We start from the raw sequence: 24,158 nt of genomic DNA on the forward strand, positions 1-24,158 counted from the left end.
AAACGCCGACAATGGTGTTGTACATCTCCGTATAAAATTACATTAATATCATAACCCTTACATACAAGGCCTATAGAATTTCTGGAGGGCATCTCTGTCTTTTCTCTTCTGAGACGTGTCATGTACATCCTCGTTCATTCGCTTTGCCTTACTAAGGCTTTAGCATCACGTCCTTGCTTCGCTTCAAACTCGAAGATCAAGTGTTGCTTCTCCTTTGGGTGATGGAGCTTGTCCTGATTTCTGCGACGGTCTCAAATCAACAGAGGTTATTATTTTAAGGACCTTCGGCACAACCTTCCTCCTCAACATATCCTTTACAAGAGTATTGTTTAAATTAAATTATTTAACTAATTTAACAAATGGTTGGATCGTTCTACCATGAATGCTAAAACTTATAAATTGGTTTGAAAAAGTTGATAAATCAACTTAAATTAGAGGAGAAATGAGTGACCGAAGACATGGAAAAGAAAGACAAGGAATGGTAGCAATTAGTTAGTTATATTTATGAGTTTTGTAATATTTATTTTTATGTCTAAGCTAAATAATGTTGTAACTATTTTTTAAGAATTTATGTAATTTATTTATATAACTATGTAATTGAATGTATTTTTATTTCAATAAAGTAATATATTTTATCTTAATTAAAATTCTATAAAAAGCTGATATGATATTATGTAGATATTCAGGAAGGTTAAAAGCTGATGACGTGGCGACGTACGGCATTGTGCAATGGAACGAGGCTGAGTAGTTTGGCCACCTTCACCGTCGCTGCGTCGCATAACCTCCCGTCGCGCGTGTAGCAACTAGCAACACCTCTTCTCCTTTTACTTCGCCTCGCCTCGCCATAACGACACGCGCATCTCCCTACCTCGATACGATTCTTCGTCTTCTCTTCCCCGCGATCGCGCCAGCGCCCCCGAAAAACCCTAACTACCTGGAGCCTCGACGGCACCTGCCGCAGGCGACGGCGAGCGACCCCAGGCGGTGGTAGACGGCGCAGCGGGTTGCCCCTTGTGGAGGCGGACGGCACGGCGCAGGTCCTTGCCTTCCCGGCTATGCGAATTGCGGTATGAAGCTCAAGCGGCGACGCGCGGTAGAAGTGGTACGTTGCCTGGGCCTCTCGGTTGCCCTACTCCTACTCGATCTATCTGCCGATCGCCTGATCGCGGCGGTCGTGAAGGCGGTTTAGGGTATTGCTCCCAGGTTTCTACTGGTGCGGCTTAAAGTTTGTAGTAGCAATTCTTGTTTCGTTTGGGCGATTAGGAAGTTCCGTGCCACGGTGCTTTTGGTTTTGGTGAATCGCTGGTGTCTGCAATCTTTTCAGCAGTAGTTTGTGATTACAAGATGTCTTAGATCTGCAGTTGGCCAAACCTCGTATGTGCATTAGTTAAACCTGAATTACGTTATTCTCGGGGGTTTTACCTGTTATGATGTTTATCGCTGCTGCTGGTGATTCCAGTCCTAGCGACAGATTACTTGATTGCAATGTATGGTTGCACATGATATGTCCCTGTCTAAGTATGGCACAAGCCCAGGATATTTTTCATTTTCGGGGATCATAGGGTTGCTTGTGTTTTATTCAGTGTCCGCAATCCTTGCAATAGTAGTTATGTCCTTATGTTTACAAGAAGAAAGTTCAAACCTTAGATATACGCTTCATATAACACAAACTCATCTGGTAGGCTTCATTTTTCTGACTATCAATATGTTTGATGCAATCTTGGTGGGGTTCTTTGCTTTTGACGTTTATCTGAGATTTGCAGTTGGCCAAACCTAGCATGCATAGATCTGGATTTCTTTCCTTTGCCTCTTTTCCTGCCTCGATGTTTGCAAAATTAAACAAGGGCATTTAGTTTAACAAACCAAGCTGTGTAATGCACATCTATTATTGTCAACATTCTAAGACTTCGATGAGAAATGTTTAGAGGCAAATATTTTCAAATGAGAAGAGTATGAGATGTATTTGTGCACTGATCCTTACTAGATCAAGAGAGTCCCAGCTGATCTTGTTGTTGACACCTTCTTCCATAAGCACACATATAGGCGCAGAAGGGGGTCCACAACAGCCTAGATCGCCTGGACCGGCTTTACTAGAAATCTAGCTTATCCAGCTATCAGTTAGTTTTATTTCCTAGTCAGTAGCAACTGAATCTGTTAGATGAGATCTATTAGATAGATCCAGTCGGCCACCTAGTCTATAAAGGATTGGATGGTAGTTTGTAATGGGGTCTCAAAGAAATAAAGTTTCCCCTTCCACGGGCAGGAACTGTCTTCGATGGTGGCGCCCACAGCCGCTGGTAGGGATGAAAACGGGATGGATACAGCCGGATACAGGGTCATCCCGTATCCTACCCTAATGTATTTCTCTCGGATACGGTACCGGATACGGGTAGTTAAAATTCGGGACGGATACAGGACGTGACCGAGTAATAATTCGGGCGGGTAAGAAATGGATAACGAATATTACTCGGGTAGATAACGGATATTTGTCGGGTAGTTCGCCTCGATAATATTAGTTGACTGTCCAACAAACAAATAAAATAAGAGATACATAATCATGTACATGATAGCTCAAATATAGAAAAATAAACCGATAAAATTTACATCTTGCAGTTCATAGTTAATAATCACAAGGTTACTATAGAATGAAAACGACCAGAAATGGTATTTATTCGATAATCAGTTTTAGTCGTTTTTCTTTGATTGCGAATAAATAGGATATAGAATATACTATACAAATTTGTATTTTTTTGTATTCTTGTTTTAACATTGAGCTTGTGAATCGCAATATATTAGTAAGAGCTAAAAGTAACAAAAATGGCAAAAAATATTAATTTAGTCACTTTTAGTTCTTTCTAGTGATCTTTACTCTTTAGCTTCTAAGTGATTGAAATTTAGTTAGGGGGTGTTTGGTTTGAGGAATTACTCCATCCAAGATGAGGTGATGCATCATGAGTCCATTACTTAAATTTGGTGGGATGACACCATTCCACATGTTAGTACCAACTAACTAACTATGAGGAAGAGGTTGTGATAGATCAACTCATTCCATTCCACAAACCAAACAAAAAAGTGAGAAGTGAGAAGATGATGAACTAACTTATTCCTCAAACCAAACACCCTATTACTTTTGCTGTAGCCTCTGGATCCAAACAAGCCCTTATTAAGATACATGAATAATAAAATAAATACAGACTCTGGCAGCCTAGTACATACTTAGGAAAGCTCCGTACATATTGCGTATGTGTTGTTCGATGGTGTCTGCAAAGCCATTTGCGTCGCGGAGAGCAAATGCTACTGCTGCGCTCCACGAGCACTAGCGCACTAGCACATACTGTATGTATTCTTGTTTTTAATCACAAGGTCATTACTGAATTGGCTTGGCTTTGGGCTGGGCAAGTTGCTAGCTGCTAGTGCTAGGTTCAGCACTTGAGCCAGCACTCCAGCAGGCTGCACGGCAAGAAGCCAACACCAAGACGGACCGCACCCTGCAGTGCATGTTGGAATAAGTCTCGTGGTTTGTGGGAAGGACAACATCAGTCTTTTTGGTCTTTGCTACAGGACAGCAGCCCTGCAATCTCTTTGGTCTTTGCTACAGGACAGCAGTCCTGCAGTCTGTTGGTCCTTGCTATAGGACAGCAGTCCTTTGGTCTTTGTTGCAGTTGGTCCTTACTACAGGACAACAGTCCTTTGGTCTTTGCTGCAGTATGGACAACAGCAGTCCTTGCTGCAGTGTGGTGTGGACGGCAGTTAGCATCTGCTTTTGTAAAGGTGTAGGACGCTGCAGCGTGGACAACAACAGTCCTTGCTGCAGTGTGTTGTGTACAACAGTTAGCATCTGCTTTTGTAAAGGTGTAGGACAACATCTAGTGTAGCCATAGTGTAGGACAGCACCTCAGAAGCATATGCTCGGCACTTCGGCAGCTCCTTGGGCTATAAGTATGTATCCCAACCCTTAGAAGAGTATGACATTGCGTAGTGTTTGAAGAAATAAACAGAAAATTGCTCCAACTCATAGTGTCATCCTCTGGATGAGAGTTAGAGTCCCTCTACTTATAATTGGTATCGGAGCCAAACTATCCTGCAACCTAAACATCTCTTGCTCATCTCCTTCCCGCGCCTCTCCCCACACTCAGTCGGCAGCAAGAGCTCCAACTGTTCCTTCCTCTCCTGCTCAGACGAGCAATCTTTCGTCTGAGACAACCCCTTCCACACGCAACGATCCCTCACTAGCCCACCATGTCCCTACGCTCGGTCACTTCGAGTGCGCGGTGCCAGCAGGAGGCCGAGGTCGCCGCGGCACAAGAACGCGAGCGAGCAATAGCGGCGAGGGCAGCACGGCTGGCGGCGGCGGAACTGGCAGCAGCGAGAGCGGAAGTAGAAGTAGCGGCGGCGGCAGATGCTGCACGTGCGGCGGCAGCAGAACTCGAGGCTCTACGCGGCAGTAGAGCCGGCAGCTCTGCTTCTGTCGACGACAACACTGACGAAGAGCTCAGGCTGGCGAGGGAAGCAGCGCGAGAGCAGGCGGCACAGTGGGCAGCCGCGCATCCCCATGGGGGCGCGCGTGGCGGCAGCCCAGATAGGCGCCGACGCGCCAACGGCGCTCCGGGCGAGGGCGCACGCGGCGGCAGCCCAGACGGGTGTAGACACGCCGGCGGTGCTCCCGGCGGCGGCGACCGAGTGGACGGAGATCGCGGCCTCTACAGGCGGCGCGACTCTCCCTCCCCGGATCAGTACCATGGTCACCACATGGCATATCCTTCCACCCCTCCCCACCCCACAGAGCCAAGGAGCCAACTGCGAACGCATGCGTCAGCAATGTTCCAGGCAGGGTCGGCGGAAGCAGCCTCCTCCGTGATGTGGGAAAGGAGTCCGAATTTCCCACAGAGAGATGTGAAAAACGGTTCCCACTGGTTGAAGTTGGGCCTCTGCAGCTCCAGGGTCACTGGGATGTGGTTCTTGACAGTGACTGTTGCATAGGGAGCAACGAGGACAGCAGGGGCAGGGAAGGAGCCCATGCTGCTGGAGGTGCTGGAGGAGGAGGAGAAGCTGGTGGCAGAGTTGATCGACATGGTGACCTAGGTGAGAGGGGCAGCACAGCAGAGGGGTGCGGTGGGGAGGGGCAGCACAGCAGAGAGGTGCGGTGGGGAGGGGTGGAAGGATCGGTTAAGCTGATACCATGTAGAATAAGCAGGGAAGGAGAGAATCACCACACACCCAATGTGGGTGGGGAGTCTTTCATATATATAGCCAATCAGGCATACATGGAAGGTGCCAATCAGGCATACATGGAAGGTGTCAATCAGGGATACATGGAAGATGCCAATCAGGCATACATGGAAAGAACAAACATAGTAGGCTATCACCTATACTAGGAAGCTATTCCTGGGTGCTATACATAGCAGCTAGCCTGTCTAATTGATTTACATATGATAATTAATCTAGCATGAATTAGCAGATCCTTTTTTCTTATCTCGTACTCGTACCTTTCACCAATGTATGCTGTTCTGTTTGCAGCCTCCAAGTATAAAATCTTTCATCAACAGTGTTACCACTGTTCCTCTTGAGGATGTAGAATTGCCGCTGAAGGATTTTGCATGGGAATTTGACAAGGTGCGTACATCATAGACTTTTTATGTATAACATCTTTGTGGTGATGTTATTAATTCTAATCTCTTGCTACCAAAATGATGTAGGGGGATTTTCATCACTGGTTGGACCTTTTCAATCATTTTGATTCTTTCTTTGAGAGTTATATCAAATCAAGGAAAGATTTGCATCTTGAAGATAATTTTCTTGATGTGGATCCCCCATTTCCTCGAGAAGCACTACTTCAAATTCTCCGTGTATCAAAACTTATATTGGAAAATTGTACAAATAGACACTTCTCTAGTTTTTTTGAGGTCAGCACTTTATGCGTGTCCTGTTTATCTGCAGTCATATTTGTTTTTCTCCTTTGTATTTATTTTATATAAGATAACAGCATAACTTTCTGGTTTCCTTCATTTCCAGTAGTGTACTGCTAATTTATGTATCTTTTTGTTACAGCAGCATCTGTCTGCCCTTCTAGCATCAACAGATGCGGATATTGTTGAAGCAAGCTTGCAGACATTAATGGCATTTGTAGACAAGTCAGTTGGGAAAAGCTCAATACGCAGTGCATCTCTCGCTTCAAAGTTATTTGCCTTATCTCAAGGCTGGGGTGGAAAAGAAGGTGGTCTTGGATTAGTAGCATGTTCTCTACCCAGTGTATCTGATCCAGTTTCCACTGAGGTTGGATCCACACTCCATTTTGAGTTCTATCGTGCTGCTGATAAATCAGAGAAATCCCAGTGTCTAGAGAAAGAGAACAAGTTGGAAGTAATTCATTTATCGAATGTCAATTCGTGCAAGGAGGCAGATCTTGAAATATTGGACAGGTTGGTCAAGGATTACAGTGTGCCACAAGCTTTAAGGTTTCTTCTTCTTACAAGACTGAGATTTGCAAGGGCTTTTGACTCTTTAACATGTCGACACCAGTATATCTGTATCCGCTTGTATGCTTTTATTGTTCTTGTCCAAGCAGGCCATGATCTGGAAGTTGTATCAACATTTTTGAACAATGAACCAGAATTCATTGATGAGCTGTTATCACTACTTAGCTATGAGGATGAGATACCCGAAAAGATTCGGATACTGGGAGTCCTTTCATTAGTCGCACTGTGCCAAGATCGACCTCACCAGCCTACTGTATTGTCCTCGGTAACTTCTGGTGGTCATCGGGGTATCCTTCCTATTCTCATGCAGAATACAGTGGATTCTATCATCAATGGTTCTATGAAATGGTCCATAATATTTGCTGAAGCACTTCTTTCGCTTGTATCTATGCTGGTATCATCAACACCAGGTTCTCTAGCTCTACAAGAAGCAGGTTTTATACCAACTATTTTGCCTCTTCTCAAAGACACAAACACGCAACATTTACATCTAGTTAGTAAGGCAGTGCATGTTATTGAGAGCTTCCTGGATTATCACAATCCTTCTTCAGCAGTGTTCAGAGATCTAGGTGGACTAGATGACACTATTGCTCGTCTTAAGCTAGAAGTATCTCAAGTTGAGGTTGATTCAAAACTAATTGACCATTCTACCAATGAAGGAAACGAGGTTGAAAGTTATCCACCTGTGCAAGATATACAACCTTCATGTTCTGAATCCTTGATTTTGTATCATAGGAAGAACTTAATAAAAGTTTTATTACGTACAATATCTCTGGCAACATATGTGCCTGGTAGTTCTGCTCGTGTTGATGGTTCAGAAGAGAATGTGTTACCTCCATGTTTATGTGCGATTTTTAAGAGAGGCAAGGACTTCGGTGGTGGTGTTTTCTCACTTGCTGCAAATGTTATGAGTGATCTCATACATAAAGATCCAACATGCTATACTGTTCTTGATTCAGCTGGTTTGCCACAAGCATTTCTTGATGCCATAATGTGTGGTGGACTTTACAACTCCGATGCAGTCTCATGTATACCACAGTGTTTGGATGCATTGTGCCTGAACAATAATGGTCTTCAATTGGTAAAGGACCGGAATGCTTTAAGATGTTTTGTGAAAATCTTTACGTCTAGATCATATATGAAAGCTCTTAGTGGTGACACAGCGGGAGCTTTATCAAGTGGACTTGATGAATTAATGCGTCATGCACCATCATTACGATCCTCTGGAGTTAGCATGTTTATTGAAATCTTGAACACTATTTTTAAAGTGTGGTGTGGTGTAGACTCTATCCCCTATAAGGAATCTGATAATTACTCTGCAGTTATTCCCATGGATACTGATGTGGTGGTTGCTACCTCACAGAGTGAGGGTGTACCTCCTGAGGTAGGATGCTCAGGCGAAACAGTTGATGCTCCTTTAGATGCTGTAACATCATCATCCATTGAGTTATTTCTTCCTGAGTGCATATGCAATGTTGCTCGCCTGCTTGAAACTGTTCTGCAAAATGCTGATATATGTAGGCTATTTATTGAGAAAAAAGGCATAGAAGCTGTTCTTCAACTGTTTAAGTTGCCATCAATACCTGTATCTGTCTCAATTGGTCAGAGTATTTCTGTTGCATTCAAAAACTTCTCACCTCAGCATTCTGTTTCTCTTGCACGAGCAGTGTGCTCATTCTTTAGAGACCACCTTAAAATAACCAATGAACTGTTGGGTTCGATCTCTGGAACTATGCTGGTTGGTAGTGAACCTGCAAAGCAATCAGCTCTTCTGAAGCCACTTTCTACCCTTGAAGGGCTTTTGTCTATTGCCAATTTTCTCCTGAAGGGAACTACCATTATGGTCTCAGAACTGGCTTTTGCTGATGCCGAGATATTGAAGGAATTGGGGAAGGTTTATATTGAAGTCACATGGCAGATATCTTTACTCAGTGATTCTAAGGTGGATACGCAAGATGCAGATCAAGATGATTTGGCTGAGGAAGCTTCAATTTCTGAAAGGGATAGTGATGATGACACAAATACAGCACCACTTTCAAGATATATGAATCCTGTTTCAGCAAGGGCTTCTATATCACCGTGGAGCATGGAGCAAGATTTTGTATCAACTGTGCGATCTGTTTCCCACATGCACCACCATGGTCGACACTCATTATCAAGGATAAGTGGGCGCCTAAATGGAGTGTTGAATGCAACAAGTACTGATTTGGATGGTCCTTGTTTTCCAGCAGAGACATCAAGGCGTCATGATGCTCTAAAGAGAATCCCTGATGATGTTGTTTCTGAACTTCTGAAGAAATTTTGTTGTACCATGCGTTCCTTCCTTTCTACCCTTGTCAAAGGATTACCGGCTCATCGTCGGCCTGACTCTAACCTTAACCCAAATTCGAGAAGTCTTGTGACTGCACTAGCTCAATTTTTCCTTAGTGCTCTTGGTTTCTCTGGGCATTCTACTGCTGGTTTTGAGATGTCTTTATCTGTGAAATGCCGTTACCTTGGAAAGGTTGTGGAAGACATGGCTGTGCTTACATTTGACAGTAGACGTCGCTTATGCAATTCTGCACTCGTTAATAGCTTCTATGTTAATGGAACATTCAAGGATGTTCTAACGACCTTTGAAGCAACCAGTCAGCTACTGTGGACACTTCCTTTCTCTGTCCTTGCTGCTGCCACAGATCAAGGTTCCTCTATTAATGAGAAGGTGTCTCACAATTCCTGGCTGCTGGATACGTTACAGAGTTACTGTAAATTTCTGGAATATTATGTGAACTCCACGTTCTTATTGTCTCCATCCTCTTCTCATAATCGGCTTCTTGTCCAGCCTATTGTAACTGAGCTGTCAATTAATCTATTCCCTGTGCCTTCAGATCCAGAATCATTTGCGCGCATGCTCCAATCTCAAGTTCTTGATGCAGTTCTTCCTGTTTGGAATCATACAATGTTTCCTGTGTGCAACCCAGCTTTTGTTACCTCCCTGGTGTCAATTATGAACAATATATGCTCTGTTGTTGGAGATATGAAGCAAAGCCGCAGTAGTGTTGGAGTTGCCAATCAGCGTGTTACTGGCCCCCCTCTTGATGAATCTGCTATTGCTACAATTGTTGAAATGGGATTTTCAAGGGCTAGGGCAGAAGAATCTCTTAGAAGTGTGAGAACTAACAGCGTGGAGATGGCAACAGATTGGTTATTCAACCATCCAGAAGATTCTGTCCAGGAAGATGTGCAGCTTGCACAAGCGTTAGCTTTGTCACTTGGAAGCTCCATTGAAACACCCAAGGAGGATGGAAGCAATAAGAATGATACAGTCATTGCTGAAGAAAAAGGTGTATTTGTGCTTCCTTTGGATGACATCCTTACTGTATCGACCAAGCTTTTCCAGTCTAGTGATTCCACCTTGGCTTTCCCATTGACTGACCTTCTAGCGACACTGTGCAACCGGAATAAGAGCGAATACTGCAAGCGAGTAGTATTGTATCTTTTTGAGCAGTTAAGACATTTTTCGTCAGATGCCACGGATATGGGTGCTTTGTATTCTGTTGCTCATGTGCTGGCTTTGCTTCTGAGTGAAGACAGTGGCATACGTGAAACTAGTGCTGAAAATGGTGTCATCTCCCAAGTTCTTAACATATTAGGAAGTCTTAAATCAAGGACAGACCAGACAGATCATACTTGGAATTCTATCAGTGCTCTGTTGCTTATATTGTATAACATGCTACAATTTAATCCAAAACTCAGTATGGAAACAATGGATGGTATATCCAAGTCAATTTCTGATGCATCCAGTGCTGACAGCGAGGAAAATCCATTACCAACTGCTGAACATAGAACTGAAATTATTGATTCAGCAGATGATGCAAGTGCAAATGTTTTTAAAAAGATTTTAGGGAAATCTACTGGCTATTTGAATGATCAAGAGAGCCAAAAGGCACTGGTTTTCTGCTGTGAATTCATTAAGCTATGTGTGCCTGCAACAGTTATGCATGCTGTGCTTCAGCTCAGTGCTCGCTTGACAAAAACACACGCGCTTGCTGCTCTATTCTTTGAAAGTGGTGGGTTAGCATCTCTCTTAAATCTCCCAGGCACTTGCATCTTTCCTGGCTTTGAGACCTTAGCATCTGCTATTGTGCGGCACCTCATTGAGGATCCCCAGACCTTGCAGAGTGCCATGGAATTGGAGATACGACAGTCATTAAGTAACCATGGCAGTCGTACTCCAAGCTCATTTCTTACAAATATGGCACCACTGATATCTAGAGATCCTGTGATCTTCATGAAGGCTGCAACTTCAGTCTGCCAATTGGATTATTCAGGAGGGAGATTGAATGTAGTCTTGTTGAAGGACAAGGAGAAAGACAGAGAGAAACAGAATGTTCCTGTAACAGAAAGTGGTGTGCCATGTAATGAGCCTGTTCGGGTGACTGCTGAGGTTAAGACGGTTGATACACCAAACAGATGTTCACGGAACCACAAAAAGGTTCCTGCTAGTCTTCCTCAAGTGATTGATCAGCTTCTTGAGATCATCATGAGCTATCCATCTGCAAGCAAAGAACATGGGTTTGATGGTTATTCCCTGTTGACTCCAATGGATGTTGATGAACCAAATACAAAGGGCAAATCTAAAGTTGGTGATGGCCAAGAACTGGATGGTGATGCTTTCTCTGAGAGGTCTGCCTTGCTATCAAAGTTTGCATTTGTCCTTAAGTTGATGAGTGAAATACTCCTTATGTATGTGCATGCAGTAGGGATAATTCTGAGACGGGATACAGAGATATCAGTGTCACGAAGTTGCGCTCAAGGTGCTGGACACAGTGGTTTACTGCATCATATATTCTATCTGCTACTTCCTCTACCTTCAGTCAAAATTGCTGATACCTCAGATGATTGGATTGGTAATTTGTCTGAGAGAGCTTCCTGGTTCTTGGTAGCTTTATGCTGCAGATCTGCTGAAGGTCGTAGAAGGGTTGTTTCTGAAATTGTAAAGGCACTTAACCAATTCATTGGTTCAGCAAGCAACACCTCCAGAGGATCTTTAATACCTGACAGAAAAGTTTTGGCTTTCTCTGAGCTTGTGAATTCCATATTGTCAAGGAATAGTCAGAGCAATTTGCCTGTTCTTGGCTGCTCACCTGATATTGCAAAACCTATGGTAGATGGTGGAATGGTGCAATCTCTTTCTGTTTTGCTGAAAGTAATTGATCTTGACCACCCAGATGCTGTAAGGGTTGTCAACCTGATATTGAAGGCTTTGGATAGCCTCACTAGGACTGCTTACACCACCGATCAAGTCCTCAATTCAGATCGATTTACCAAGAACAGATTACCAGGGTCACATGAACAAACACATGAAGCTGATGACATTGTAATCCCTGAACAAACTACATACGATTCACATCATCATACTAATGACATCGAATCTGCAAGTCAGCAAGCTCAAGAACTGTCTCATGTTGGTGGAAATAATAACGAAAACCTTGACCAACCTGCTGAACAAGAAATGGGAGTTGATCTAGCAGACAATAGTACTTCTAATGGCAATCCTCCAACAAGAGCTGTGCAGTTCATGCGGGAAGAACCTATTGAAGGTAATGTAATGGCTCCTAGTACTGATATTGGTTTGGCTTTCTCAATGCAACATCAAGTTGATGGAATGGGTGTGGAAGACGAGGATCTTGGGGAGGAAAGTGAGGACGAAGAAGATGAGGAAATAGCAGCTGAGGGAGCTGGTTTGATGTCCATAGCTGACACAGATATCGAGGACCAGGAGAACAATGCAATTGGTGATGATTACAATGATGACCTTATGGATGAAGAAGATGACGACTTTCTTGAGAACCATGTTATAGAAGTAAGATGGAGGGAGAGCTTAACTCGAATGGATTATGATCATCATCTGAGATTTTCCAGGGGTCGTGCAGACTCCAGTGGTTTTATTGATATATCTTCTGAGTCATTTCATGGTGTGGGGACAGTTGATTCATTTAATCTGCATCGTTCGTTTGGTCTTGAACGGCGGCGCCAAATCGGAAGTAGGTCGCTTCTTGATCGACCAAGGACCGATGTGAATGCCTTTCTTCATCCACTGCTTGTCAGGCCAGCACAGTCTAGGGAGGGAACTAATTCAGCGTGGCCCTCTGGAGGAACTTCCTCAAGAGATTTTCACATGCTGTCTTTTGACATCCCCTCGTACATGTTAGATGCTGGCTTTTCACCAGAAACTGCTCCCCCAGTGTTTGGTGAACGTGTTGTCAGTACTGCTCCACCACCTTTGATAGATTTCTCACTTGGTATGGATTCCCTTAGAATTAGGCGGGGCCCTGGAGATAATTTGTGGACCGATGATGGTCAACCACAGGCAGGTAATCATGCAGCTGCTATTGCCCAGGCAGTGGAGGATCATTTTGTGTCACAGTTAACTGTGGCTAATAATTCAAATAGTGCTCCTCAGGTGCGGCCTGAACAGACTGGCAACGGTGCGAATGCGCACTCAGAGTTACCAGATACAGGAAATGCTGAACCTGTTACAACCGATCCACTTTCTCAACCTGTTGGTCGGCATCAGCTAGTTTGTACTGTTAACCAAGGACCTGTCCCTGCTAATGATGTCCTCTGTCCTACAGATGTGCACGTAAATCAGCACCTTGTTGATTCCATTTATGATAGCCGCGTTGTAGAACCGGTGCAGCAAACAGCAGCCGGTGATCCTAACACTATACCTCAGAGTGATGAAATGATGTGTATTGCTGGTACACAGCTTGGTGGTCATCCTGAAAGAGATTCCTTGTCTGGTAATGGAAGTTATGGTAATATTATGCAAAATGAGATTGAAGCACCTCAACAAGTTCACTTGGGTAATGATCCTAGGGAACCCCCATCTGATCTGGAGTCAAGTTGCCATGCACTTGTCACTTCTGCAAGTGCTGCTCCTGAGCTGAGTGATGCTCATGTAGATTCTTCAGCAGTCAATGCTGATGTTGACATGAACATCGTTGATATTGCTGAAAATGAAGTTGGGAACTCAGCTCCTGCTTCTGATGGCAATGATTTGTCTTCTAGGAGATATGAAGATGCTCTTCAAGAGCCTCAGACAGTGCAAACTAATGCTATTAATGAGGCCTCCAGCGCTAATGAAATTGATCCCACATTTCTTGAAGCATTGCCTGAGGATCTTCGGGCAGAAGTCCTTGCTTCTCAGCAGAACCGTTCTGCCCCAGCTGCTTCCTATACTCCCCCAGCTGCAGAAGAAATAGATCCTGAGTTTTTGGCTGCTCTTCCACCAGACATACAGGCTGAGGTTCTAGCCCAGCAGCGAGCACAGAGGATTGCCCACTCTCAACCAGCTGGACAGCCAGTAGATATGGATAATGCTTCAATTATAGCAACTTTCCCTCCTGATTTACGTGAAGAGGTAATGCTTCGATTTTAGCAAATTTCCAATCCTTACTTCCTTACTTGCATGATCGGGAGGTAAGGTTTAATTTACATACATGGACCTGTTTTACTGCACAGGTGCTTTTGACCTCATCAGAAGCTGTTCTGTCTGCCCTTCCTTCAGCTTTACTTGCTGAAGCTCAAATGCTACGGGACAGAGAGTTGAGTCGCTATCGTGCTAGAGGGAGCCTTTTTGGTGGAAGCTACAGGCTTGGAGGGAGGAGGCTGCCAACTGATAATCAGACAGTTATAGACAGAGCTGTTGGTGTTACTGTGGGTAGAAGGGTTATTTCTACTACATGCAGTTCAAAGGGTAAAGATGTGGAGGGGACCCCACTTCTAGACTCAGAAGCTCTTCGGGCACTTATTCGCCTTCTGCAGCTTGCTCCAGTAATGTTTACACTGTGCATATGCTCTACTATCTAGAATAACAATTTTTTCTTGAATATGCTGTAGTTTTATTATGCAGTATAATATTGCACGCACATATATTTAGTTGCATAGTGCAATTCTCACATTGTAAACTTGTAATCTTCTGCTAATTCTAAAGGGAATAGGGTGGTGTTCGGTATTGTTCTATAGTTTTATGATTTAATGTAATATCACATGCATATGCATGTATAATTGTATATTTACTTGCATAGTACAAACCTCATCTTGTAAAATTGTAATGCGGTACTAGTTTCCAAAATGTTAAATGAAATGATAGACCTGCATGGTGGGGACTGCTATACACCCCTGTAAAATTCTAAATGCAAACTCAGAGGATTTCTTGATGCATTTTCTGATCACTATGGTTACAGAAATGAGAGCAGGCAGCCGCAAAAACTTATTTGCTGAAATATCTGTTAAATATATTGATTGTGAAGCTTTGATGTGTCAAACTGTCCATTCACATAAGTTATGAACTTGTAAAATTAAATGTTGTGGGAATGAGTTTTGTACCTATAACCCCCCCCCCCTCCCCACTGTGCTTCTGCTTTGGTATTTTTTCTCTACATTTTACTTGCTCAAGACAATAAGAACAATGGGCAACCATGTCTCTGCTTGTTTATTACATTATGGAAATCTCATCATCTATGAAACAATCTGTACATTGAATTGAGATGTATGGTATATATAAACCTATATATATGTCTATGGATAATAGCATATTATTGGAAGCTTTGCATATATTATCTTGTGTGAACATCCAAGAAACACTTAAACCATGTAATTCAAAGAAACATATGAAATCTGATGTTTAAATTCCTTCTTAGACTAATAAGAGAACTTAGTGGATTGATAATATATGTCCTGTTCTTTTTATTTTTTAATGTGGATTTTTTTTGATTGTTATGCAAAACGAATCCCTGGTCAGAATTTGTGGACATGCACAAAGAATGACTTTTGCAAATACGACTTCAATAAAGATGAATTGAAATTGCGACTAATTGTGACTTGCTTTTCCTTGTTACTAGGGTTTTGTCCGTATTTTCTTCAGTTAAACTGATTAACTATTGCACAATTTTGCAGCCACTCAGCAGAGGCCTTCTTCAAAGGCTTATGTCCAATTTATGTGCACATAGTGTCACACGTGTCACCTTGGTTGGCCATCTGCTCAACATGATTAAACCTGAATATGAGGGGCTTAGCGTATCTGATTGCATGGCTACATATAGATTACATGGATGTCATTGGAACATTGTTTATGCACAATCTTGCTCTGCAAATGGTAATATTCTCTATTTTATCTCCTTTTATTATTGGTTATATAATCTTTTCTCTATTTCCTTTTTCGTTCACTGTTATATTATTCAACAATGTTATTGTGTACTTAAGCCATCTTATATGCTTGCACTTCATTTCTCCAGGTGTACCACCACTTGTAACACGCCGACTTCTTGAAATATTGACATATCTTGCTTCAGCTAGTCCTTCTGTTGTGGATCTTTTGATCTATTTCAATCCTTCAGCTAGTCCAAACTGTTTGACATTACAGCACAATAAAGAGACATCTCAAGAAAGTTCAATGCAGAATATGATGCCACCATATTCAAAGGCTTATACACCTATTATATTGCTTCTTAAGCTTCTAAATAAACCCTTATTTCTGCGGAGTCGAGTATACCTTGAGAAGGTATTTATCAGCACTTGTTTTAGTGTATGGTAGCTTTTGGTTCTCTTCAAATATTTCTCATACCTTTTCATTTTGTACTCCAGGTGTTGTATTTGCTTGAAGTAGTTATTAACAATGCTGCATCCCAAGTTGATTGTCCACCTCACTCTGTACAGATAACTAACAATTCAGATATTGAATTCGTTGATGGGACACCATATCAAACACAGGTGGAACCATCTACTTTGGAACAAGGTCATATCCCGGATAATAACCAAAGTAGAGATGTTGAGGTCCCACCATCTTGTGCTAAACTGGATGTTAATGTGCATGCAATCCTTACCCAACTTCCTGATGCTGAATTGCATAATCTGTGCAATATTCTTGCACTTGAGGGGTTAGTGTTTGCCTTACCCTTCTATTTTATTTACTTAATTTTGGATAGCTTCTACAAATGATGATTGACTACAAAGGTTGAGTGTTCATGTACCTATTGTATATTTGTTTCTTAGCTTTGATGATCTAATTAGAATGTTACTCCAGGGGCACATTGTTTTCCTTCCATCTCTTGTGGAATTTGTTTCTTGTATCCATAACAGTGGCCACCATTTGTTTTCTAGATTAATGTATGCAGCAAAACTTGTCCATGTGCAGTAATTTGAAACTAATTGATATGCTTTATATAAATGGTACCTTTTGCTGCTCGAATACTCGAAAAAGTTATTGTTTGAGTGTAAATCTGATGTGTGATATGTGGAATGTTCATTCTTAATTCATAGTTTAGATATTTGAAAATTTTGAAAAATGCCCTTTTCTCAGAGCTATAGACAAATATGCTTATGTTTTGTTGTTGAAATATTCAGTCTTCCAGATAAAGTGTACTCACTTGCGGCAGAGGTGGTGAAAAAATTGGCTAGTGTTGCAGCATCGCATCGGAAATTCTTTTCCATTGAGTTAGCTGGTGTTGCTCAGAGTTTAAGTTCTTCTGCCGTTGAGGAGCTTGTAACCCTGAAGAACACTCAAATGCTTGGGCTCAGTACTTGCTCTATGGCTGGAGCTGCGATTTTGCGGATACTGCAAGTCCTATCTACACTAACTTCGTGTGTGATGGATAGTAGACATGAGCAAGATTTAGGACAGGAAGAGCAGTCTTTTTTGTGGGATCTGAATGCTGGTCTTCAACCTTTGTGGCAAGAGTTAAGTGATTGTATAAGTGCCACAGAGGCAAAACTTGTACACAATTCATCATTCGCTTCCCATGCCCCATCGGTGGATGCTTTAGCAGTTAGTGCTTCATCATCTGTTTCTTCACCGCTTCCTCCAGGCACTCAGCGCTTGTTGCCGTTCATAGAATCATTCTTTGTCCTATGTGAGAAGCTTCAAACAAATCAACCAGTTGCACAATCAGATTACACTGTTATTGCCCCTGAAGTAAAAGAATCTGCTGGAAGTTCATCTTCACCTTCACTGAAGACTGGTGGAACTTGCAATGTTACTTTTATAAGGATTGCTGAAAAGCATCGACGGCTGCTCAACGTTTTCATTAGACAAAACCCAAGCATACTGGAGAAGTCACTTTCTATGATGTTGAAAGTGCCAAGGCTGATAGATTTTGACAACAAACGTGCTTACTTTCGGTCACGTATCAGACAGCAGCATGATCAGCACCTTCCAGCTCCTCTACACATTAGTGTTCGCAGGGCTTATGTTTTGGATGACTCATATAATCAGTTGAGATTACGTCGTACCCAGGATCTCAAAGGTCGTTTGACTGTGCAATTTCAAGGGGAAGAGGGCATAGATGCAGGAGGACTAACTAGGGAGTGGTATCAACTGCTCTCTAGAGTTATTTTTGACAAAGGAACTCTTCTTTTCACTACAGTTGGAAACAATGCGACTTTCCAGCCTAATCCAAACTCAGATTTTCAAACGGAGCACCTTTCTTACTTCAAGTTTGTTGGTCGAGTGGTAATTTCTTGACAATATCCACGATAGTTCAATACTGCATCATTTGTTTTCCCTTCTTCTGAGGCTTAGTTATTTTCACAGGTTGCTAAAGCGTTATTTGATGGCCAATTGTTGGACGTCCACTTCACCCGTTCATTTTACAAACATATCTTAGGTGCTAAAGTAACATATCATGATATAGAGGCTATTGATCCTGATTACTACAGAAATTTGAAGTGGATGCTGGAGGTCTGGATTCAATTTCTGCAGTTTCATATTTATTAATTTATTTATGTGGATCTATGCAGATCCTTAATCATGTGTTTTTTGAACAGAATGATGTAAGTGACCTTCCCTATTTAACATTTAGCATGGATCCTGATGAGGAAAAACATATTCTCTATGAGAAGACCGAGGTATTGAAAAGCCATCACGGGTTTTAGCCGAAACCTTTTCTGCTTGCGTCAGCTATTATCTTAGCTGTGCAGTTTAACAAATTTTCAATTCAGGTTACCGATTATGAGCTAAAACCGGGTGGAAGAAACATCAGGGTTACTGAGGAAACAAAACAAGAATATGTTGACCTTGTAGCTGAACATATACTGACCACAGCAATTCGTCCTCAAATCAATGGTTTCCTTGAAGGCTTCACAGAGTTAGTTCCAAGGGATCTAATATCGCTATTCAATGATAAAGAACTTGAACTGCTGATCAGTGGTCTTCCTGAAATTGACTGTAAGTGGGTTTTATCTGTCAGGAATAATTCATCGTCTTTATTGCCTAAGTTATTTATTTCCTTCCATCTTGTTGTGTTGTTTTCCCTGCAGTGGATGATCTGAAGGCCAACACGGAATATATAGGATATTCAGCTGCATCTCCTGTTATCCAGTGGTTCTGGGAAGTTGTTAGAGCATTCAGCAAGGAGGACATGGCGAGACTACTACAGTTCGTTACCGGAACATCTAAGGTCAAAAGCCGCTTCACTCTTAATTTTGATGCATTTTAAAATAAAACTTCAGTGCAACTATAGTTTCACCTTAGAAGTGTCGCAAATCTTGAACAATATATTTTGCTCTATAACTTCAATCAATAACACACACAGAATTTATTTCTATAGGTACCATTGGAGGGTTTCAAAGCGCTACAAGGTATCTCTGGCCCCCAGAGATTTCAGATTTACAAGGCGTATGGATCTCCTGGTCGACTTCCATCTGCTCATACCTGGTAACATATCAACACTTAATTTACTGCCTTCGACTTGTGTACCTCTTTATGCTATTGTCTGCTCGTTTGGTAATTGGGTTAAGTGCACGTTAAATACACAGCTTTAACCAGTTGGATTTACCGGAATATACCTCAAAGGAGCAATTAGAAGAACGACTGCTTCTTGCCATTCATGAAGCTAGTGAAGGTTTTGGCTTTGGTTGATTGGTTCCTCGGGAGGTTGTAAAGCGTGCACTGGGTCATTGGTTTTCTGCTTGACATGTACAGGTATGGAAGTGATTATTTCTTTGCCACTAATATTAATCATACACCCTATATGTTTATTTCACAGTGTTTTCAAGTTTCTATTTTCAGTATTACAAATCTAACTAATCCAAATTGATATAGTTTCCTTCAATGCAATTGAAAACGTACTCAATAATTTATGTTGCTTTATTTAAAGACTGCTATACAAGGTTGTTTCCTTCAATGCAATTGGAAATCACTCAATAATTTATGCTGCTTTATTTAAAGAGCTGCTATACAAGATGTCACACCCGGCTTCAGAAGGCAAACCGAATGTAGACCATGTACGTGACAGGATCGGAACTTATGTACACAACGATTACATAAATGACTTGTCATCGCATAATGCTTCGAATAATCATAGAGTAAGTAATATTATTACAGACCAGAGTCATTAACATCATATAGATCAAAGTGCAAAAAAAAGAAATGTAGCCAACGTAAATAAACCCTCCACAGACAGCTGATTGGGGGAGATCTCAAACCTAGTCTTAATGTTTGATGAAGTCTTGGAACTCTTGGGGATCGACAATAGCAACTCCTTTATCACCTGAGCATGGGTTGCACCAAGGGTAACTTGTTGTTTGTATGAAAGCAAGTGTGATTACACAACGTACTCAACAAGCGTCCCATTTGGCTAAATTGGACTAGCTTTATGTGGGGTTAGGCCTACAGCAGTTGCTTTTAAGTTAACAAGTCATTATTATCATTAGCATAAGTCAAGTTTTAGCATCATCCGATGATTGTTAACCCATGAAACATAATTTCCTTCGAGAAGCATCATCACCAATGTCGTCATCGTAACCATCATATCTCAGATCACCTGTAAACTCTAATAAAATAGAGCTTCCAATGCTGCTCTTAACCGTGAGCACGATTGATATAACAATTTCTCAACCCTCTACAGAAGTTACACACTTTACTTATGAGCCATAGCTAGACCCGTATCCACTTTCGAGGTGAATGGCTAGGGATTCACTACGAAACCTTTACAAAGATTCCCTAAAGGTATAGCCGCCCATTAGGTTTTCCTAAAGGGATCCCTCACGTGGACATGGGGAGCACCTAGGGGTGATCCATCATCATCACTCCACCGCTACGCCTTGGAGTGACCCTTAGGTACAGGAGATGGGGAGTGTTAGATTACTCGTCTAGGGCTTGGGGTCTTCCCCATGTAATTACCTTCTCACCCCTTTGTACTGGGCCAGGCCCAACTACCTAAGTCTATTAATTCCACACCCAACCCTGATTAGGGTTAGGGTTTCCATTCCAACTTGGTACCAGAGCCAAATTAATTTTTTTCCAGCCACCTCCCTCTCGGGCGCCGTCAGCCTCGCCCTCTCCTCCCTCCAGCCGCCGCCACCCACCCGGCTCTCTCTCCTCTCTCCCTGCCGACTGCCGTGTGCACCCGAGCGTCCCCGCTGGAGCCGCGCACCCTGCCCTGCGTCTCCCGCATCGAGCCGACGCTCTCCCCCGACCCGGCCGCGCCCAGGCGCTGCACCCGAAGCCCCTGCGCGCCAGCGACTGAAGCACCGCCCCAGCCGCGCATTCAGGCCACCAGCCGCGCGCCGCCCGGTGGAGCCCCTCCAGTCGCGCCCGCGCCGTCGGCTCCGCCTCCTCCGCGCCCCTACGCCGCCGACGCGCGCCCCCCGTCCCTCTGCGCGTTAGGTCCGACCATCCTCTTCCTCGGCCGCGCCTCTCCCTGCTCGAGCTTGGTCGACGTCGACCTGCCTCTCTCGTCCATCGTGCCCTGGAGCTCGCGTCGGGACTTCGCCGTGCGCTGCCACGAGCTTGCTGTCGACCCCGCCAGACTCCACTCTGCTCCGGCACCGCACGCCGTGGTCAGCGCCAGGCGCCCTGTACTCCGCGTGTAGCCGCCAGGAGCATCCCTGCACCTGCTGCCTCACGCGCCCCTGCCCAGCTGCTCGACGCTGCCCCGCGCTAGGCTCTGCCGCGCCGACCGAGCAGCCAGGAGGACCGACCGCGCCCAAAACCCGTCAGTCGGACTGTCGTTCGCGTCGCACCCTGTGCGCTCGGCCGCCTGCTGACCCCGCCCGCCGAGCGCGCCCCTTCCCCGCCGCGACCCCGGCGCCCCATCACCATCACCCGCTCCTCGCGGCGGTCGCTGCGGCGTCGCTTCTCGCCGTGCTCTACCTGCCCCGGCCGGTGCTGCTGCTCGTGCTCTCCCTGGCCTCGCTTTCCACCCTGCTCCTCCATGCCGCGCCCAGGCGCCCTGCTGCGCGCGCCCTACCAGCGTTGTCTCCTCCCACACCGGTTCCATGGCGTCACCCCCGCCATACATGAGCTTTACCTCACCGCCGCTCTCGTGACTGTGCGTGTCCTCCACGACGGCCAGCTCATCCGGGGCATGTTCGTGTCCTTCGATCCAGTATGGAACCCTATTCTTCGGGACTGCGTCGAGGTCCACCCTCAGGCGGGCCGTCACGTGCCTGGACTGCTTGTCTTCCTACGTGCTGCGATCGCCTCCCTAGCGGTTGAGCCCGTGCCATCTCCCTCCCTTCCTAGTGCCTCTGTCGGGGCACCTTCTTTGGCCCTCTCCGCTCACACCGTTCCTTCGCCACTACCACCTCCCCGAATCACCACCGATTGGGTGGTTGACTCCGGGGCCTCCTTCCACACTACCCCCACCACTAGTTCGTTACTCCCCACTCCCATCCACCCCACCCCTCACATACTTCCTCCATCGTCGTCGGCAACGGTTCCACCCTCCCGGTCACCTCAGTAGGTACATCGGTTCTTCCAGGACCATTCTGCCTTAACGACGTCCTTGTTGCTCCCGGACTGACTCATCCCCTCCTCTCGGTTCGTCGCTTCACTAGTGACAACCAGTGCTCTATGGAGTTCGATCCCTGGGGTCTCACCATACGCCACCTTCCCACACATGCTGTGCTCGCTCGCTGTGATAGCTCCGACCCCCTCTATTCTCTTCACTTGCCCTCCACTCCCCACACCAGAGTAGCCTCATCTCCTTCACTTACTACTACCACCACATCACATGCTCTTGCTACTACCACCACCTCCTCCGCCATTTGGCACCGTCGCCTCGGGCACCCTGGACCTGACGTCATGTCCCAGCTTTCCGGCCACTCAGACATATCATTTACTCGGGGCTCTTCTGAGCGCCTCTGTCATGCTTGTCAGCTCGGCCGTCACTCCCGTCTTCCTTTTTTCACTTCCACGTCCAGGGCTGTTCAAGCCTTTGATCTTGTCCACTATGATCTCTGGACGTCTCCTGTCCTTAGCCTCTCCGGCTACAAATACTACCTGGTCATTCTGGATGACTACTCCCATTTCCTTTGGACTTTCCCCCTTCGGCTGAAGTCCGACACGTTTACCACCCTCACTCACTTCTTCGCCTGGGTATCCACTTAGTTCCGGCGCCCGGTCCGTGTCCTGCAGTGCGACAATGGCCGCGAGTTCGACAACAACGCCTCCCGTTCTTTCTTCCTCACTCACGGCGTCCAGTTGCGTCTCTCGTGTCCCTACACCTCTGCTCAGAACGGCCGGGCCGAGCGCATGATTCACACCACCACCAACATGATCCGCTGCCTTCTCTTTCAGGCGTCTGTCCCTGCCACCTACTGGGCAGAGGCCCTTCATACCGCCACGCATCTCCTCAACCGTCTTCCCTCGAAGGCGGTGAGCCACCCTAAACCTCACTTCGCCCTGTACGGCACAACCCCTTCCTACGACCACCTGCGCGTGTTCGGCTGTGCCTGCTACCCTAACATTTCCGCTACCGCCCCTAACAAGCTTTCTCCTCGCTCCACTCGTCGCCTCTTCCTCGGCTACTCCCCTGACCACAAGGGGTATCGGTGCCTGGACCTCACCTCCCACCGCATCATCATCTCTCGTCACGTCGTCTTCGACGAAGATATGTTTCCCGTTGCAGGCTCCACCCCACCCACCGATCTTGACTCCCTCCTCGAGTCCGATCCGGTTCCCCCCCACCCTCGGTGCCTCGTCTTGCGTCGTTACCTGCTCCCCGTGCAGCCACGACGCCACAGCTCGCGCCCATTCCCGTGCCACGCGCGGCCCCGTCGACCCCACCTGCGCCACACGCGGCCACGTCGATCATGCCTGCGCCATGCGCGGCCCCATCGATCCTGCCTGCGCCACGCGCGACCCCGTCGATCCTGCCTGCGCCACGCGCGGCCCCGTCGACCCCGCCTGCGCCACGCGCGGCCCCGTCGACCCCGGCTCGCTTCGCCAACCCCGCGCTCGTCTACCACCGTCGCGGCCACGCCACTACCTCGGCGCCCCCGACTCGGGCCCGCCGACGAGCGCGCCCCCCGACTCAGGCCCGTCGACGAGCGCGACCCGCTTCGCCGACCTCGCCGTCGTATATCACCGCCGCGAGCCGGCCACACCCGCCGCTCACGACGTTCCGGCGGTCCGCTCTGAGCCGTCCGTATACCACCCGGTCGCCATCCACCGCGACCCCGGACACGTCCACCCGATGGTGACTCGGCGCACCGCTGGCGTTCTTCGCCCCGTCGACCGGCTGATCCTTGCAGCTGATACGTCCAGCACTCCACCCGACGCTTCCCCGGTGCCCTCCTCCGTTCGCACTGCCCTCGCCGACCCACATTGGTGTCGTGCTATGGAGGAGTACGCGGCCCTCTTGGCCAACCACACCTGGGACCTGGTGCCGTGTCCACCAGGCACCAACGTGGTCA

General features: G+C 45.6%; 1 protein-coding gene across 4 annotated transcripts in view; it reads left to right on the forward strand.

Moving 5' to 3' along the window:
• Positions 1–716: 716 nt before the first annotated feature.
• The window catches only part of LOC100304346 (E3 ubiquitin-protein ligase UPL1), a 29,736-nt gene continuing 6,294 nt past the window's right edge, over positions 717–24,158 (forward strand). The window contains exons 1-15 of one of the 4 annotated variants that reach the window (XM_008670006.3): positions 717–1,102; positions 5,518–5,613; positions 5,697–5,903; positions 6,049–13,881; positions 13,983–14,294; positions 15,420–15,618; positions 15,758–16,023; positions 16,107–16,399; positions 16,866–17,970; positions 18,052–18,198; positions 18,285–18,365; positions 18,459–18,684; positions 18,777–18,916; positions 19,067–19,173; positions 19,275–19,440. In XM_008670006.3, coding sequence (XP_008668228.1) covers positions 1,070–1,102; positions 5,518–5,613; positions 5,697–5,903; positions 6,049–13,881; positions 13,983–14,294; positions 15,420–15,618; positions 15,758–16,023; positions 16,107–16,399; positions 16,866–17,970; positions 18,052–18,198; positions 18,285–18,365; positions 18,459–18,684; positions 18,777–18,916; positions 19,067–19,173; positions 19,275–19,377 — 11,148 coding nt within the window. In that variant the 5' untranslated portion in view covers positions 717–1,069 and the 3' untranslated portion in view covers positions 19,378–19,440. The remainder of the gene's footprint in view (positions 1,103–5,517; positions 5,614–5,696; positions 5,904–6,048; positions 13,882–13,982; positions 14,295–15,419; positions 15,619–15,757; positions 16,024–16,106; positions 16,400–16,865; positions 17,971–18,051; positions 18,199–18,284; positions 18,366–18,458; positions 18,685–18,776; positions 18,917–19,066; positions 19,174–19,274; positions 19,441–24,158) is intronic. The other 3 variants (XM_008670008.3, XM_008670007.4, NM_001361412.1) reach the window with 3 other exon arrangements.

The sequence above is a fragment of the Zea mays genome, chromosome 2 (assembly GCF_902167145.1).
Source record: "Zea mays cultivar B73 chromosome 2, Zm-B73-REFERENCE-NAM-5.0, whole genome shotgun sequence".
Lineage (NCBI taxonomy): Eukaryota > Viridiplantae > Streptophyta > Magnoliopsida > Poales > Poaceae > Zea > Zea mays.